Genomic DNA, 15214 nt, shown 5'->3' with positions numbered 1-15214 from the left:
CATCTGGTATTTGCAACTGCAAGGAAACAACCATGAGCTAAGCTGGTTTGTTTATTTATGTCAGAAGCGTCACAATTAAAATAGGGCATACTCTGACAAATTTAAAATATAAAATTAAGCTGGTGAAAATAAGGCAAAACTACCTTTAACTTCTTTAGATCTGGAAAAGCTTTGCCTGCTAAATTTTGGTGGCTTCTGATGTTGCTGTTGCAGATCAAACTCAGATTGGTTGTGTGAGTGATCCAGTGGTAGTTAGGATAGTAACATTCTTGAGTGTGAATGGCATTTAAAGCAAGGAGAAGCAGAACGTTGAGATCTTGTGGGTCTTTGCTGATGAAGAATGGAAACTAATCCATTTGTGGTGTTTGGGCTCACTGGGTAGCCCAGTTTAAAGGGTTAGGGTTAGAGCTCCCAAGCTGGGTGAAGCCCCCCCCCCCTCAATCAAAATAGATGTTTATGTTCTGAGGAAATACAACATCCAAATGCCTGCAGTTGCAACTGAAAATAGTTGCATTAGGTCCTTCCATGTTGGCCCATGCACTCTCTCTTTGCAATCAACACAGCCTGCTGGGCTGCCTTTCACAAGACGTGATCAATCCTGACAGATTTTATCCCCTTGATGCTGTCCTTGGACAATGTTAGAAGAGGCTGGGGGTGGGGGAATGTAGGTAATCTTTGACTTACGACTACCATTGAGCCCAGAATTTATATTGCGTGAGAAATTTGTTGGGTGAGTTTTGCCCCATTTTACGACTTCTTGCCAGATTTTGTTAAGTGAATCGCTGCAGTTGTTAGTCACACAGCTGTTAAGTGAATTTGGCTTCCCCACTGACTTTGCTTGTCAGAAGGTCACAAAAGGGGATCCCATAACACAGCAACCATCATAAACGTGAGTCAGTTGTCAAGCATCCAAATGTAAATCACATGACCATGGGGATGATGCAACAGTCATAAGAGTGAAAAATTGTCATAAGTCACTTTTTTCACTGCTGTTGTAACTTCAGGCAGTCTCTAAATGAATGGTTGTACATTGAGTGTCTTAATGCCAGGACAGCTAAGCAGAGTTGTCTCAGTCGTGGGCTAGAGATGAGGGGGAGGCAATGTCATCAAGAAACAGGAGGGAAAAAAGGCATTACTGGGTTACGTTTGTGCCATGGTGAGATTAAAGTGGAGAAAGGCACTAAATCAGGAGTATCCAACCATGGCAACATTAAGACTTGTGGAATTCAACTCCTAGAATTCCCCAGTCAGTCATGGGCATAACATGCTGGCTGGGGAACTCTGGGAACTGAAGTCAACAAGTCCTAAAGTTGCCAAGGTTGGATATCATTGCTCCAAGCCTTTTCCCCCTCAACTGGCTGTTTTCCACATGTTTGACACAAGGAGTCCTTCGTCTTCAGCCAGCCCTTTGCCAGAGGATGGGGTGCAGTCCAAGATATCTAGAGGGCACTCAGTTGAGGTAAATTGTCCTAAGAAGCCATCATACAATTTTATTGAGTAGCTTATGGCGTGATTCTATAATAACATAATTTGCATTGTTCCCTAGAAGTGAGCATGGTGCAGCACTATTAAATATTCTGTGATAGGCAGCCCACTGTTGAGATACCTTGCAGCTACCAAATATCCACTGTCAGTTGATTTGTGAATATTCTCCTTGGTGAATATTACTTTCAACTCGGCAGCCTTTATTGAAAAACACACATCGATTTTGAATGTGTCCTATTTTATTACATTAAAGCTCTACACCCACCCCTGAGAAGTAATCCATTTCTTAAATAAACAAGAAATAATGCCAATGTGAGAAATGAAGGGGAAGGAAACAGAAGTGCATAAATATCTCCAGAATGATGGGTATATCCAGGCTACCTGTTCTGCTAAATAAAGCTGGAGGGAAGATTGTCAGTGCACGTTTTAAATGCACCGTTGGGAAGGAAGAGGAAAAGAAAATTAATCTTTAGGAGAGAAGGTTGCCTATGCTGATAAATATTTCACATGTGCAAAAATATCGATCCAAAGAAATATATCAGAATTTAGAAGGTGAATCCCATTGGTGCGAATGCTACTTACTTTTCAGGAAACATATTTTGCAGCTTAGCTGTCAGTTGGGACCGGTAGCATTTAAGGGTGGATCAATGTGGTCTGGTTTTGCAGGTAGTTCTTGACTTAATGATCACAACAGAATTTCCATTGCTAAATAAAATTATTCTTAAGGTAGTCACGCTTGATTTTATGACCTTTTTTTTGGTACAGTTGTGAATCACTGCAATTAATCTCGCAGTCGTTAAGTGAATCTGGCTTCCCTCATTGACTTTGCAACTGAGAAGGTCTCAAATGGTGTTCACGTGATCTCAGGACACTGCAGCTGTCATAAGTCCATGTCAGTTACCATGTGTGTCCGAATTTTGATCACGTGATCCTGGGGATGCTGTGATGGTTGTAAGTGCAAGGACCTGTCAGGTCACTTTTTTCAGTGCCATTGAAACTCTGAATGCTTGCTAAATGAATTGTAAGTTGAGGTTTACCTGTATATGATTTCAACCCTCCAATATAATGTGCTTCTGTATTTGCTGTTTGAAAAATGGCAGCTAGGGACTTCATTGGTAAGTGTGGGCTCTGAAGTCACAAGAAATGGAGAATGGAGCACCGAATGTAGCAAGTTAAGACCTATGATCTTTAGCTTATAAATGCTATTTATGTATTACAGAAGGGAAATGTTTCACTTGTTGTATTTGAGTTTTAAAATAGGTTAGGAGATAGTGGACTAATAGAATATTTGTAACTTGTGATTGAACATTTGCAAATCCCGCTCCCTTCTGCCATAAATGTGATGTTACCTAGTTTGGTAATGAAATATCTGCGAGAAGACCACCAACCTCAGAGAGCACCAAGCACCCTACAGATACTGGACTTTTCAGGTGATTTCTGGAATGAAGAGATCTCAGTCCTGCAGTTTATCATATTGCTATTTTCTTTCTTTCTACAAATAATACAACTCAGGGTCACAGTTTCCAAAACTGCTTTCCATCCTTCTTTGAAAAATTCTAGAAACTGCAAGATTAAATATGGGTTGACTGCGACTGCTAACCGAACTAGTAATGGTACTAGAAGAAGAAAAAAGGAACACTCTTTTGGAGTTGTATTTTGTCTTTCATATGATACACAAATAGAAACATGTATTGAATTCCCCCTAGCTGTTCATTGCATGCCGCTTTTTCACATCCCTGCCTTTTTGCTTCCTGTCCAACTTGGAAGCTCTTATTTATTTTCCTTGGGGGTATACTGGATGAGGCCCATTATTGCATCATTCTTCATCACTCCCTCAATGAACTCCTTTTCAGCAATTTTGTCTGCAAAAACAAAACCAATGCGTACAATTAAATTATTTAGGTAACATGAAATATAAGGAACGGAGCGGGGCAATGGCCTAGTGGTGAAGACTCGTCTCCCACTTGGAAGGTTGAGAGTTTGATCCTAGGTAGCAGCAAATGTTTATTCTCTCACAAACAGAAAATATCTGCTGCGGACTCCATTTAAGTATCAGGAAGGCATCCAGCCAGTAAATGCTCAGCTCTACCCAGTCACCATGAACCCACCCCAAGTTAAAGGGACTACAGGGTCATGAGCTGCAGTGGCACAGTGGTTAGAATGCAGTACTGTAAGCTATTTCTGCTGCCTGCTGGCTGCTTGCAATTTGGCAGTTGAATCTCATCAGATTCAAGGTTAACCCAGTCTTCTGAGGTGGATAAAATGAGGACCCAGATTGTTGGGGACAATATGCTGACTCTAAACTGCTTAGAGAGGGCTGTAAAGCACTGAAGTGGCATATAAGTCTAAGTACTATTGCTATAATTCCCCTCCCCCCAAAAATATAAGGAAGGAATCATTGGGTTCATTGGTAACAAGTAGAGGTTAAGAGATACGTCATACAAATTATTTAAATGCTTTTAAGCCCAGATTGTTTCCTATTTTTTTAAAAAAATAGATCCTGGATTTTAAATCAGTACAGAGCAAGAGGTAATTGAGTGTGCAACAGAAAGTGGAAGATTTTGACAACATCATTTGGAATGAATGTTACAAACATTCCTGTATTAATTTGTGAACATTTGTGATTATGAAACTACAATAGAGCTATCATATCTGGGCTGCAAAATTTCAGATAGCCACTAGATGATAGCAAAATATCTCTTTGCTTCTTTCTCCATCCTGCTATGGTATGTACTGGTCTTTCAGATTCCTGCAGCCCAGATGCTGGTGTAGCTCTCATAATGATTGCTGTCTTGGAGAAAGGCTGTGTAATCTTGGGAAAAAGTATAAAAATAGTTAAGCTTTCCGAATGGAGAACTCTCCTCCCGTCACCCTTTTTCATTCCATGTTATGCACATATTAAATGAAACTCAAAAGTAGGTCAAATTTTAAAAAGATGGTTGGAGCTATGTTGACTATTTTTATTTATTAAATTTATATGCTTAACTGTGGTTTAACTGTGATTAAGCAACCAAGTGGTTACATATAATATGAGAGCTAATTCTTGACTATCCATAATTTCCTGATAGGCCAGAATAGGTTTTTATTGCACAACCCTGGAAATTTATGACAAGGTGAGAGAGAGAGAGAGAGAGGTCTCCCACAGATAAAAGGTGAGAGACCCTTAAAAGGAAAAAAAAATATTACTTTATATATGGTTCAAGCATGTTGGGTTTTTAATGTTTTTAATTGAAGAAATCAGCCAAAATAATTTGAGTCATTAAGTATCTAGATAGCATGCTCAGTAACTATATGTAACCATTCATATCCCGTAATATTTTTATTTATTAGTGCCTAATTGCATTTTCAGGAGGTATGTTTGCCGCAGAATGAATTGTCAGATCATTTGAGTTTAATCTTTTGCACAGACATTGCTTCTAGTTAGCCTGAATTGGTTCTGATCAGAATCCACTTTCCATGTGGGAAATTTGCTTGTTGCTAGAAACATTAATCAAAGGCACTCCTTGTTACCGAAAACAGGTACTCAAGGAGACCACCTTCTCCTGCTCCCATCAAAAGTTTGGATTATGAGAAGAAGACACGGGTTGTAGTCTACTCTTCAACCACTGAGTGGCTTTGGGTTGTCACTCCCTCAGTTTTTAAAGACAAAATAGTCAAAACTATTATAGAACAAATATGCATTGTGTTATATGTAATGTTATACAACTAATAACAATACGTAGTCTGGATAGGAGATGAAAGGCAAATTTACCAGCATCTCCCTTGCCAAAAAATGCCCACATCTTGTCAGCCCGTTTCTGGGGGGTGTTTTCATCGTCAGGCAGGGCTTTCTGTTCTTCTGGAGGAATCATCTTAAATATTGCCTGGCAGGATAAATGGAAACAAAAATTATAGTCAGTCTTTCTCTACAGCTAAGCTTCCTGATATTCTAAATCTTTGCATAGGATATTTGGAGCAACTGACTCTCAGCAATGGATGGCCTACTTGTCAGAGTTGTTGAAGATCCAGGAGCCCTTATCCTCAGCATCTAATCCCTGGCACCTGGTCCTCCATTGGCCCATATTCTCTAAACACCTAGGGACCCCATGGATAAGGTTTCTGAATGTAATCAGAACAGTAGGTTTGAAAATATCTGCCTTGTTTAGAAACTGTAAAGCTTGGGGAATCATCTAAAAGGACAAGTAAATACGAGGGCAAAGGAAGGTAAAAGGCAAGGTGGAAAAAGGAGGAGAGATTGAGTGACTACAGGAAAATGATGGTTTACAAGCATAGACAAAGTACAAGGGAAAGTTTTTTTTTTAAATCACATTTATTTCCCCATGCTCTTGTTTGCAACCCAGACATAGCAAACTCTGGGAAGGAGGTGCTGGCTTTGTATTCCTATGTCATCAGTTTTGTGCACAGGAGTAAGAATTTCCCAGCTCCTGCAGTGAGATTTGAAACTGGGATTCAAACTGGGAATTTTTTCATGCACATTTAGCATAATTACTGCACCACATTGTTTAAAAACTGATGCCTTTGAGTCAGCTGTAGCTTTTAGTGGTTTAATTGGCATGACTTGGAAGTGGTTTGCCATTGCCTTATTCTACTATGTTGAGTTTCCAGAATACTTTGCGAGTTCTTGGTTGGTCACCCATTCAAAAAAACACCCAGAGGACTCGAAGATGTAGCACTTTTCAGTTGAGTTAGGAAAACTGTATTGGCCTATAGTATTGGCCTATAGTTCTCATTAGTTCAAGATAGGATGGCCAACTTCTGGAGAACTTTAGGTCTCTTGCTTCTCATTTAATACTACTAAATCTAGCTCACCTGTGTATTTAATAATGAAACCATAGTCATTCTTTCTATACAGCTAAGCTTCTTGATATTCTAAATCCTTGCATAAGATACCTGGAGCAACTGATAAGGACTCTAGTAAATGTACCATATCTGGGCTGCAAAAATCCAGATGTTCACTAGATGGCAAATAGTTCAGATATCATATGCTTGAGGTAGAAGAGCATCAATGAATCCACGGAGACTTATCTGTATATTTTTACTTATGGCAGACCTTTTCAACTTGATACCTTTTATATGCATGGGTCTGCAACTCTCATAATTCTCAGCCAGCAAAACTGCAAGTTCTCTAATTACATTATAGATGTAAGTTTTGGCAATTATTTCTATGCTGAAGAGCATGAAATATGGATTCTGTATCCCAAAAGCATGATATGGTTTAGCCTGTTCAACAACACCTTTTCATCTTCCAAACTGAATCTTGATGTTGACGGAGATTGATCAGTTAGGGCTGGTTCACTGAAACTTTTCTCTTGCCACCAGTTATCAATATCTGGTTTTTATATGATGCGGTCATGACAGGCAGTAGTGTTGGATTACATCTCCCATCATCATTCATCATTGTTAATCCTGGTAGACGGTAGAATTCTAAAATATCTGATGCCCAGCCATCTGTGATGCCCCTGTTTTTCTGCTGCTCGTCCATAAGACAATTTCAATCAAAAGATGGAGCACATCTGCTTAGGATCTTACTTAGTTATATCTCACTGGAAGGCCTGTTAAGCATGGAGGTCCCTCTAATGGCTGATATTCTAAAAACCTAAATGTTAATGCCTCATCTTATAAGCTTTATTGAGAGCCTTTCGTAGCTCATCCTCCTCCAAGAATGTTGGGAGCAGAATTCCTGAAATGCCCATCTGACCATGCCAGTTCTGGGGAATTTTCTTGATTTACTAAGAACACATCTGGGGAACATTAAAAGACCATTGTCATATAAGCAAAAACAAGAGCTCAATAATATCCGATTACGACTTGGCTGCCCATCTTGAGGTCACCTGAGTTCTTATCCAATCTTATTTCAGTTTATCCTAGACTGAACTTGTAAACCCTTCTCTGATGGAGACTTAAGATTCTTTACATGCAATTTCCCTGCAAAATAGTGCATCTTTTTAGAATTCCCGTCTGCCATTGCCAGCACAAAATCTGCTGGGCTGCTTACGTATTTGCTCTGGTGTTTTGTAAAGCCTATTGAACCTAATCCTGTGTCTTTGATGAAGCAGTCCTACCATACAAAAGATAAATAGGTTTTTTCCACGTTTGCACACAAGCACCCCCCACAGTTCTTTCTTTCTCACTCCCTCTAATTTGTTCTGATAGAGTTGCTAAATTTAAAACTTTGTATTTGTCCTCCTTTCTGTGCTTTGAATTACAGCTTGACACATACAAATTAAGCAGATCAAGTTGTTTTCTTCACACATTTCTATGCCGTTACGCCTTTTATTTCTGCTTATTAAATGCCTGCTGGTGAAGGTGCAGGAAAATGACCTTGAGGGAGATGATAGAATTATGCCAGTTCTGTTGACAATGGGCAAAACAGCTTTTAAATCCACAACAAACTGATAATATTCTGAAGAGGTTCAGATGGACACCTCCCTAATTCACTGAAAGTAAAGGAGGGGGGTAAAACTTAAGATTCTTTTATTATAGCCACTCTCAATAAAAGTCATATTAATCTTGTGGGGGACTTCATGATTTGGTTTGTCTGTAAGGGCTGACACCAACCTCTCCAACAGCAACACTGTGAGGAGGGTTGGGCTGAGAAGAAAGCAGTTGGGCCAAAGATACCTATCTGGTTTCTTTAACTAAGGGAGAATAAAAATTACTAGTTTCTAGTTAAGGACCTTAATCATGGCACTATACAAGTTTAATGCAGTGTTTCCCAATCTTGGGAACTGTAAAACATGTGGACTTCAATTCCAGGATTCCACAGCCTGGCTCTCTTTTGAATTTCTTCGTTGCTTGAAGTGTTCTAAATATGTACACAGGACATATATGTAGTCTGCCACAAACCGCATATACATTTATTTGGGATAAACTACAGCCTCTATGTAGAATGTATTCCTTTTAACACCAAGGAGGCAAGACATTTCTAGTTAAGGGTGATTAATTGCTTTGATCTTATTTTCATTCTTCAAAACCAAATTCCTAGTGCTTACAACTTTTTAGAAGACTACCTGAAGATGTGATAACAATTTCCACTGGCAGGTGACACCAATCTGTTCCTAATGAGATCCAAAAGTTGTAAATCCTGCCTATGAAAAAGATGCCTAATTGATTAAAAACTAGTTTTGTTCTGGTTACATAATGTGAACTTTGGCTTTAGAAAATTGGGAATTTTTGAAGTGCATTATACACACGCACAATGCACAGCCCTGCATATTAATAAACTAGTGTACAGCATTAGCCTGATGTAATACATCACATTAAAATGAAATAAAACTTGGATTCAAACAAGCGGGTGATAAATGTGCAGAGCTTTAGAGATTAACTACTGCACAGCGTAATGTTTCATCTATAAAATGGAACAATACAGGGCTATTTTAAAAGCAGTACAAGTAATAGAGCCTGCCCATCATAGCCCTAAGTCTTGATGGCCATAAAACGGATCATCCACATCACTGACCAATTTTAATGACCTTTTTTGTGGCAATCATTAAGCAAACACCATGATCATGAAGTGAATGCCACACTAAGCAAAACAATGGTTCACTGTGGGCAGGTTTTGCCCAAAAATGGAAGTATGGGCTAAATATTCATAAAACCTAGTCACATGATGAGGGGGAAATGCTACAAACAGCTGTAATAATTTTATTATTGTAAGCCACCTACAGTAGCCACACAACAAAAAAGAGGCAAATAAATTTAATTATTTAGCACCCAAAGTGTGGTCATGTGACTGGAGGGGGATCCAGCTGTCAGAACTACAGAACTAGGACATAAATACCCGGGGGGGGGGGGATTCATTGTAACTTTGAATTGTCACTAAGTCACTAGTCATAAGTTGAGAACTACCTATATATCTTAAGAGAATACTTTGTTCTCAGTTGTGATTGGCTCTGCTGTCTTACTAAACTGAGTTTAAGCAGTTTAACAAATATATACAGAACAGTGAAAATCTTTGGTTCCTTTCTTACTGTTTGACCTCCTCTTTCTCCCTGTTTTCACATAAATGTTCCTTGAAATTTTTCAGGCTTTCTGAAGATTCCTAAGAAGAAAATATTGGACAGAGGCACTTCCAAATTTCAGAGCTTGTGGTCTGTTATTGCTCTCCCAAACTTTTCCTTCCAGATTTCCCTTAAATGCGATTGTGACTAAGAGTTGCATTTTAACTGAAGAATTTTTGAAGAAGTCACTGATTCAACATACTTGTTTGAAAAAAGGAAAAGGAAAGCGAATTTCAAAATCACCATCTCCCAGACGGTCTGCTCTGCCCCATTAAGCAGGGGTGAGGAACGATGGCCCCTTTATGACTTGTGGTGGACTTCAACTCCCAGAATTCCTGAGCCAATGTGATTGGCTCAGGAATTCTGGGAGTTGAAGTGCACAAATCATAAAAGAGCCATTGTTCCTCACCCCTGTATTAGAGCATTTATGGGGCATCTTTTGCAGATCCTGCTACAGATACTTTTAATCTCAGCAATTAATTTGGCTTTTCCCATTGCTGAATAAATTGTTTCTGAAGTTGAGAGTATCCTTAATATACTTCTCAAAGCTTATTTATTTTTTCAGGTTTTCTAACACCATTGTTTTAGCATTTGTTTTTATTGATTATGGTTTAATGTTTACTCTTTTTTTAAAAAAAGTTTTTGTTCTACCTTGTAACCCATCTAAGAACTGATCAAAACAAGCCTAGCTTAAAACATACATGTATATATAGGCAGGTGAGCATATGTCTCATGCCCCTGGCGAAGACTGACTGAGGGAGAGGAGGAACAGCCGACGGAGTGGAAGTGTGGCTCCGGAGGTTGTGGAGGAGGCTGGGGAAGGGCGGAGGCCGGCTGGGCAGTCAGAGGAGGACCCAGGCCCATCCCCTATCCATCCTAGGACACGCAGGGAGGAGAGGATAAGGGAGAGTTATAGTCTACTCGGGAGGAGAGGGCCTTGATCCTCTTCATGGGCTGCAGCTGTGACAACTGAATAAGAGTACGGACCTGCGTACAGGCGAATGCTGGAAACAAAGTGTGGAAATATCTCTAGTTTATGGTTTCTCTCTGAGTTTGGCGTCCTTCCCAGTGTGTGTTATCTGTGGATCTCCTCCAGCCCTTATCTTGCCTGGTTTGTGTTGCTTTTTCCCTTCTTCTTGTAACTGTTTGTGTGGGAGTTTTTTGGCTTCTGTCAAGAATATTCAGAGCTTGGAAGCAAAGTGAAGGAATAAAAGGGGCTTCACCTGTTTTCTGTGACTGTGTTTGTTTTGTATCCATCCTGGGTCGTCACATTATGCACTGAAAAAATATTCTGAGTGGAAGAACAAAATGGACATCTTAATTTGTTATTAGTTTAGCATCCCGTGTATCTGCCAATTGGATATAATCATTGTGATCAAAAACCACTGGCTAAGCTGAGCAGAAAAAAGACAACCCACTTTAAAAGTGATATGAACAGCACATTCCCTTCAGGTAATAGACATCTACAGAAAGTAAAATGTTTGCTGTAAAGTAAATAAATATAAGGATTTATGAATGAATATAAAATTGTTCTTGAAGAATTCTTGCTTTGTCTGAGATGCACGGCGTTGATAGAAAGAAGAATGGGGGTGCCCATAAATATAATTTGTTGTGAGAACTATGGTAACAACTAGTTTGAGGGCCAGCATTGGGCAATCAGGAGACCATGAATTCTAGTCCTGCCCTTGAGGCACGAAGCGAACTGGGTGACTTTGGGCCAGTCCCCCTATCGCAGCCCTAGGAAGAAGGCATATTGCAAACTGTTTCCGAAAAGTGTGGCTAAGAAAACGGGCTAATCTGGGCAGGGGTTAATATGGACTGGAAGGAAACATACAAAATACAAAAAATATTTTAAAAGAATCTGTTATTGACTTGAAGAATTTAGTTTCAGGATTACTTCTATATCAGGCTGCAGCTGAGCTTCAACAGAAGGAGATGAAACAAAGTGTTCAAGTAATTTTAGCATGGAGTTTGTTGGAATTTTCTCTGTGTCCTAAATCAGGGGTCTCCAACTTGGCAACTTTAAGACTTGTGGACTTCAATTCCCTGAATTCCTCAGCCAGCCTGCCCTAAATCAAATGATTGGGAATTGCAATCTCAAATGAGAAAGCCCATTAGAAGACTAGCTAAGGCTTTGTATTGATGGGAAAAAGTATTTTGTAGCTCAAATATTCTATTGATACAAGGCCTTAGGTTTGGATTAAATGATGGTGCTCTCTAAGGTTGGTTGATTTCTTACAGGCATTTCATTATCCAACTAGGTCATAACATCAGTGTCTTGTATTTCAGTTTAGCACTGGGGAGTACAGCTATACACACTCTGAAATAATATGTACAAAACTTTTTCCTTGAAGTAGAAAATTCTCACAACTTGGAAGAAACTAGACTTGTATATTAATTCTACTTAGTACCCCGCTTCCTTAAGTGAAAATCATTCTAGAATGTGTTATTTTAATGCAGTTTAGCCTTGGCTCCAGGAAGGTTGATGGAGCTATATAGTTAGTTTTTTCCAATTTATATCTTTTAAAACTACCCCAGAAGAACATTGGATCCAAAATATGATTCTGCGAATTAATATAAATCTCAGTTCCATTTAGGATTTGATACAATAACTTTGATCATGTAATGTTCCTTTGTAGTTAGTCTCTCTGTCCCAAGTGTGTAATGGAAATATTTGTAATTTATTTCATCAATTTGTTGCAGAGATTACCAAAGCCAGGAAATATAATTCCTCTTCTTTAAGAATAAATAAACAATATAGCATGTTTAAAATAGGACAAATATAGGCAGTCCTTATTTAGCAACTGCCTCATATATCAACCATTCACGATTGCAATGCTGCTGAAAAAATAACTGCGACAAGTCTTCACATGTATGACTTTTACAGGTCAGTAAAAGCAAAGAATAGCTGAAATAAGATCATAAGCACAGTTGTAGTTTCACTTAATGACCATTTTGCTAAATAATTGAGTTACTGGTCCCAATTGCGGTTGCTAAATGAGGACTAACTATAGCAATTTTTCCATATATTGGTCTATTTTTTAATTTACCACTGTTCTCTTTGTTTCTCCCCTCTATGAAAAATAATAGTAGAAATAATTAGGTCTTTGCCTGATCTGAAAAACCAACATGGTCTATGTATTTTTCATGCCTTCATCTTCTCAAAGTCTCAGGAATTTACTCTTCTGGGTGGAATAACAAAATTGAAAGGACTTCACAAAAACTCTGTGGAGAGAATCCGAGTCTTAGGTTCAACATTAATCTTTGATTGCTTTGTCCTTCTGTGGTTTGTGGTGCACAACTGGGAGGGAATCTAGAAACTGGAAAAGTAGAATTAAAATGAATTTCTTTTTCTTTAAAAAAAACAAACGAACCTTTTTTCTCAGAAAGGAGTCAGCAGAAGATGGTTGACACCCAAGAGGGAAAATTATGAGTGGATTCAGAACTATTTCTATTGTAAGAATTGTGCTCATCCTATTAAATAAGCCCAATAGTTTCACCTCTCCGCATTTGGGACAGGCTAATCCATTTGGGTGCAGGAGACAAGTATTAGCCTACGTAATCCATTAATTTACCACCTAGAAATGGATTGAGAAAGTCACACAACCATTAGCCATTATTCCCTCTCGATGATTACAACTGTCTTTATTTTAGCAATGACCCAGCTTCTTATAAGGATGGCAATTTGTATGGCTTGAGTTGGTCCAGGCAGGATGAGACCGGAGATCCAGTTAAGTTGAACAGGACCACATACTTGAATGGAAAGAATTGGATTTTACAAGTTTCCATCTACAAAAGGAGGCTTATTCTAAAGAATGTAATTCAAGGGGAAATGATGCGAATTTCAGAGGGATCAGACAGTAACAGGAAAGAAATAAACTTTTTCCACAAGCTTTCCTCACCAAAACCATTAAGCATGAATACCCACAGTTATCACTGTATTACAGATAGTCCTTGACTTACGACCACAACTGAGCCCAAAATTTGTTGCAAAGTGAAAAATTTGTTAAGTGAGTTTTGCCCCACTTTACAACTCTTCTTGCCACATTTGTTAAGTGGATCACTGCAGTTGTTAAATTAGTAACACATTTGTTAAGTGAATCTGGTTTTCTCCCTTGACTTTGCTTCTCAGAAGTTTGCAAAAAGAGATTCCATGACCCCAGGACACTGCAACCGTTGTAAGTCAGTTGTCAAGCATCCGAATGTAAATCACATGACCATGGGGATGCTGCAACAGTCATAACTGAAAAATGGTCATAAGTCATTTTTTCAGTGCTGTTGTAACTTTGAACGGTCACTAAGAGAACTGTTGTAAGTCTAGGACTATCTGTATTTGCAAGAAGACATTTTCATCACAGATTGGTTAATGTCCAACCCTTAAGGGTTGTCCCCAAGTCCCAACTCCCTGTCCCTTCCACAGAGCACCACCTCCACTTCCCTGAATGTTCTCAGCACTCACGGCAATGATTTCGAGAACTTCATTCTTGCTTATCTCTCCACTGCGGTCTACATCGAAAAGCGAGAAAGCCCATTCCAGCTTAAGGTCAGTCTTGCCAGATGAGGTCAGATGCAGTGCGATGATGTACTCCCGGAAGTCAAGAGTCCCATCATCATTGGTGTCAAAGCTTCGGAAGACATGCCGAGCGTAGACCTTGGGGTCCGAGTTGGGGAAGAAATTGGCATAGATCTTTTCAAAGTCAGCTTTACCGATGCGTCCATCGGGGCATTGTTTTTTGAAGGCGTCATACCATTTGACCAGCTCGTCCTCAGAGTACTTTGTGTTCATTTTCAGATCATCAAGGATCTCCTTAGAGATCATTCCGCTCTTCTTATTTCCCATGGTTTGGTTGGATGCTCACTTCCTAACACTGCTTCACCAATGCTGCTAGAATTAGCCTTTCTCTCTTGCCTCCACTGAGCTAGTGGAAGGGCAGATGACCAGAATACCTTATATAGGCTGCTTGGGATGGACCTTTGAACCTGCTCCTTGCCTCTCCTAATGGTCATGAATACACCAACGCGGATATCACACATATAAAGGGAGAGACTATTTTGGTTGCAACGATCACAGTTTCTCCAAGCTCCTTAGCACAAAGAAAATCAGCTTTAGACATCACTGGCCTATCTGCCCTCCGCCCTCTCAATCCTCCTAGCCTCCTTTAACAGCTCAACTTTATTCAGATGGTGTCAGGCTCAAGATAAGCGTGGGTGCTGGGAATTTTTTTTTAAAAAAACCCTATGAATGGGGAAAGATGGACAGACAGATAGACAGGCCATCTTTGTCACTGATGTGTTGGTCACTAAAAAGCTACTGAAGTATGTTTCAAATAGTACTTTAGGATTTAATTCTAGGAAGGATGGAAGGGAGGGAGTGAGGGAGTGAGGAAGGAAGGAAGGAAGGAAGGAAGGAAGGAAGGAAGGAAGGAAGGAAGGAAGGAAGGAAGGAAGGAAGGAAGGAAGGAAGGAAGGAAGGAAGGAATTATACACCAGGTTAAATTGTTTCCTGTCATCCTATTAGACCCACATGGAAAAATATCAGTAACCAAGAAATAGCTCCCTTTCTATATTTTCAAACTAACAGCTTTTCATTCAGATAAATAGGTGTTGTTTTCAGCAAAGTAAACTTACATACCTAACAGTAACTACACAAAGACAGAGCTATATTTCAGTGCACACAATCAGTTACTGTATACAGGTAGTCCTCGACTTACAACACTTTGTTTAGTGTC

At 39.4% G+C, this 15214-nt stretch overlaps 1 protein-coding gene across 1 annotated transcript; it reads right to left on the bottom strand.

The window, feature by feature from the left end:
- Positions 1–3121: 3121 nt before the first annotated feature.
- Positions 3122–14496, bottom strand: RCVRN (recoverin). The gene is made up of 3 exons (XM_026682374.2): positions 13945–14496; positions 5237–5348; positions 3122–3347 (listed from the first exon to the last, which is right to left on the bottom strand). Exons 1-3 carry the CDS (start codon positions 14323–14325, stop codon positions 3256–3258), a joined length of 585 nt encoding a protein of 194 aa, XP_026538159.2. The 5' UTR covers positions 14326–14496; the 3' UTR covers positions 3122–3255.
- Between the last annotated feature and the right edge of the window lie 718 nt (positions 14497–15214).

The sequence above is a fragment of the Notechis scutatus genome, chromosome Z (assembly GCF_049901735.1).
Source record: "Notechis scutatus isolate UNSWTSFEM ecotype Mainland chromosome Z, rNotScu1.2, whole genome shotgun sequence".
Taxonomy (NCBI): domain Eukaryota; kingdom Metazoa; phylum Chordata; class Lepidosauria; order Squamata; family Elapidae; genus Notechis; species Notechis scutatus.
The sequence above is the reverse complement of the archived record's forward strand: the minus strand, read 5'-3'. Positions and strand labels throughout refer to the sequence as shown.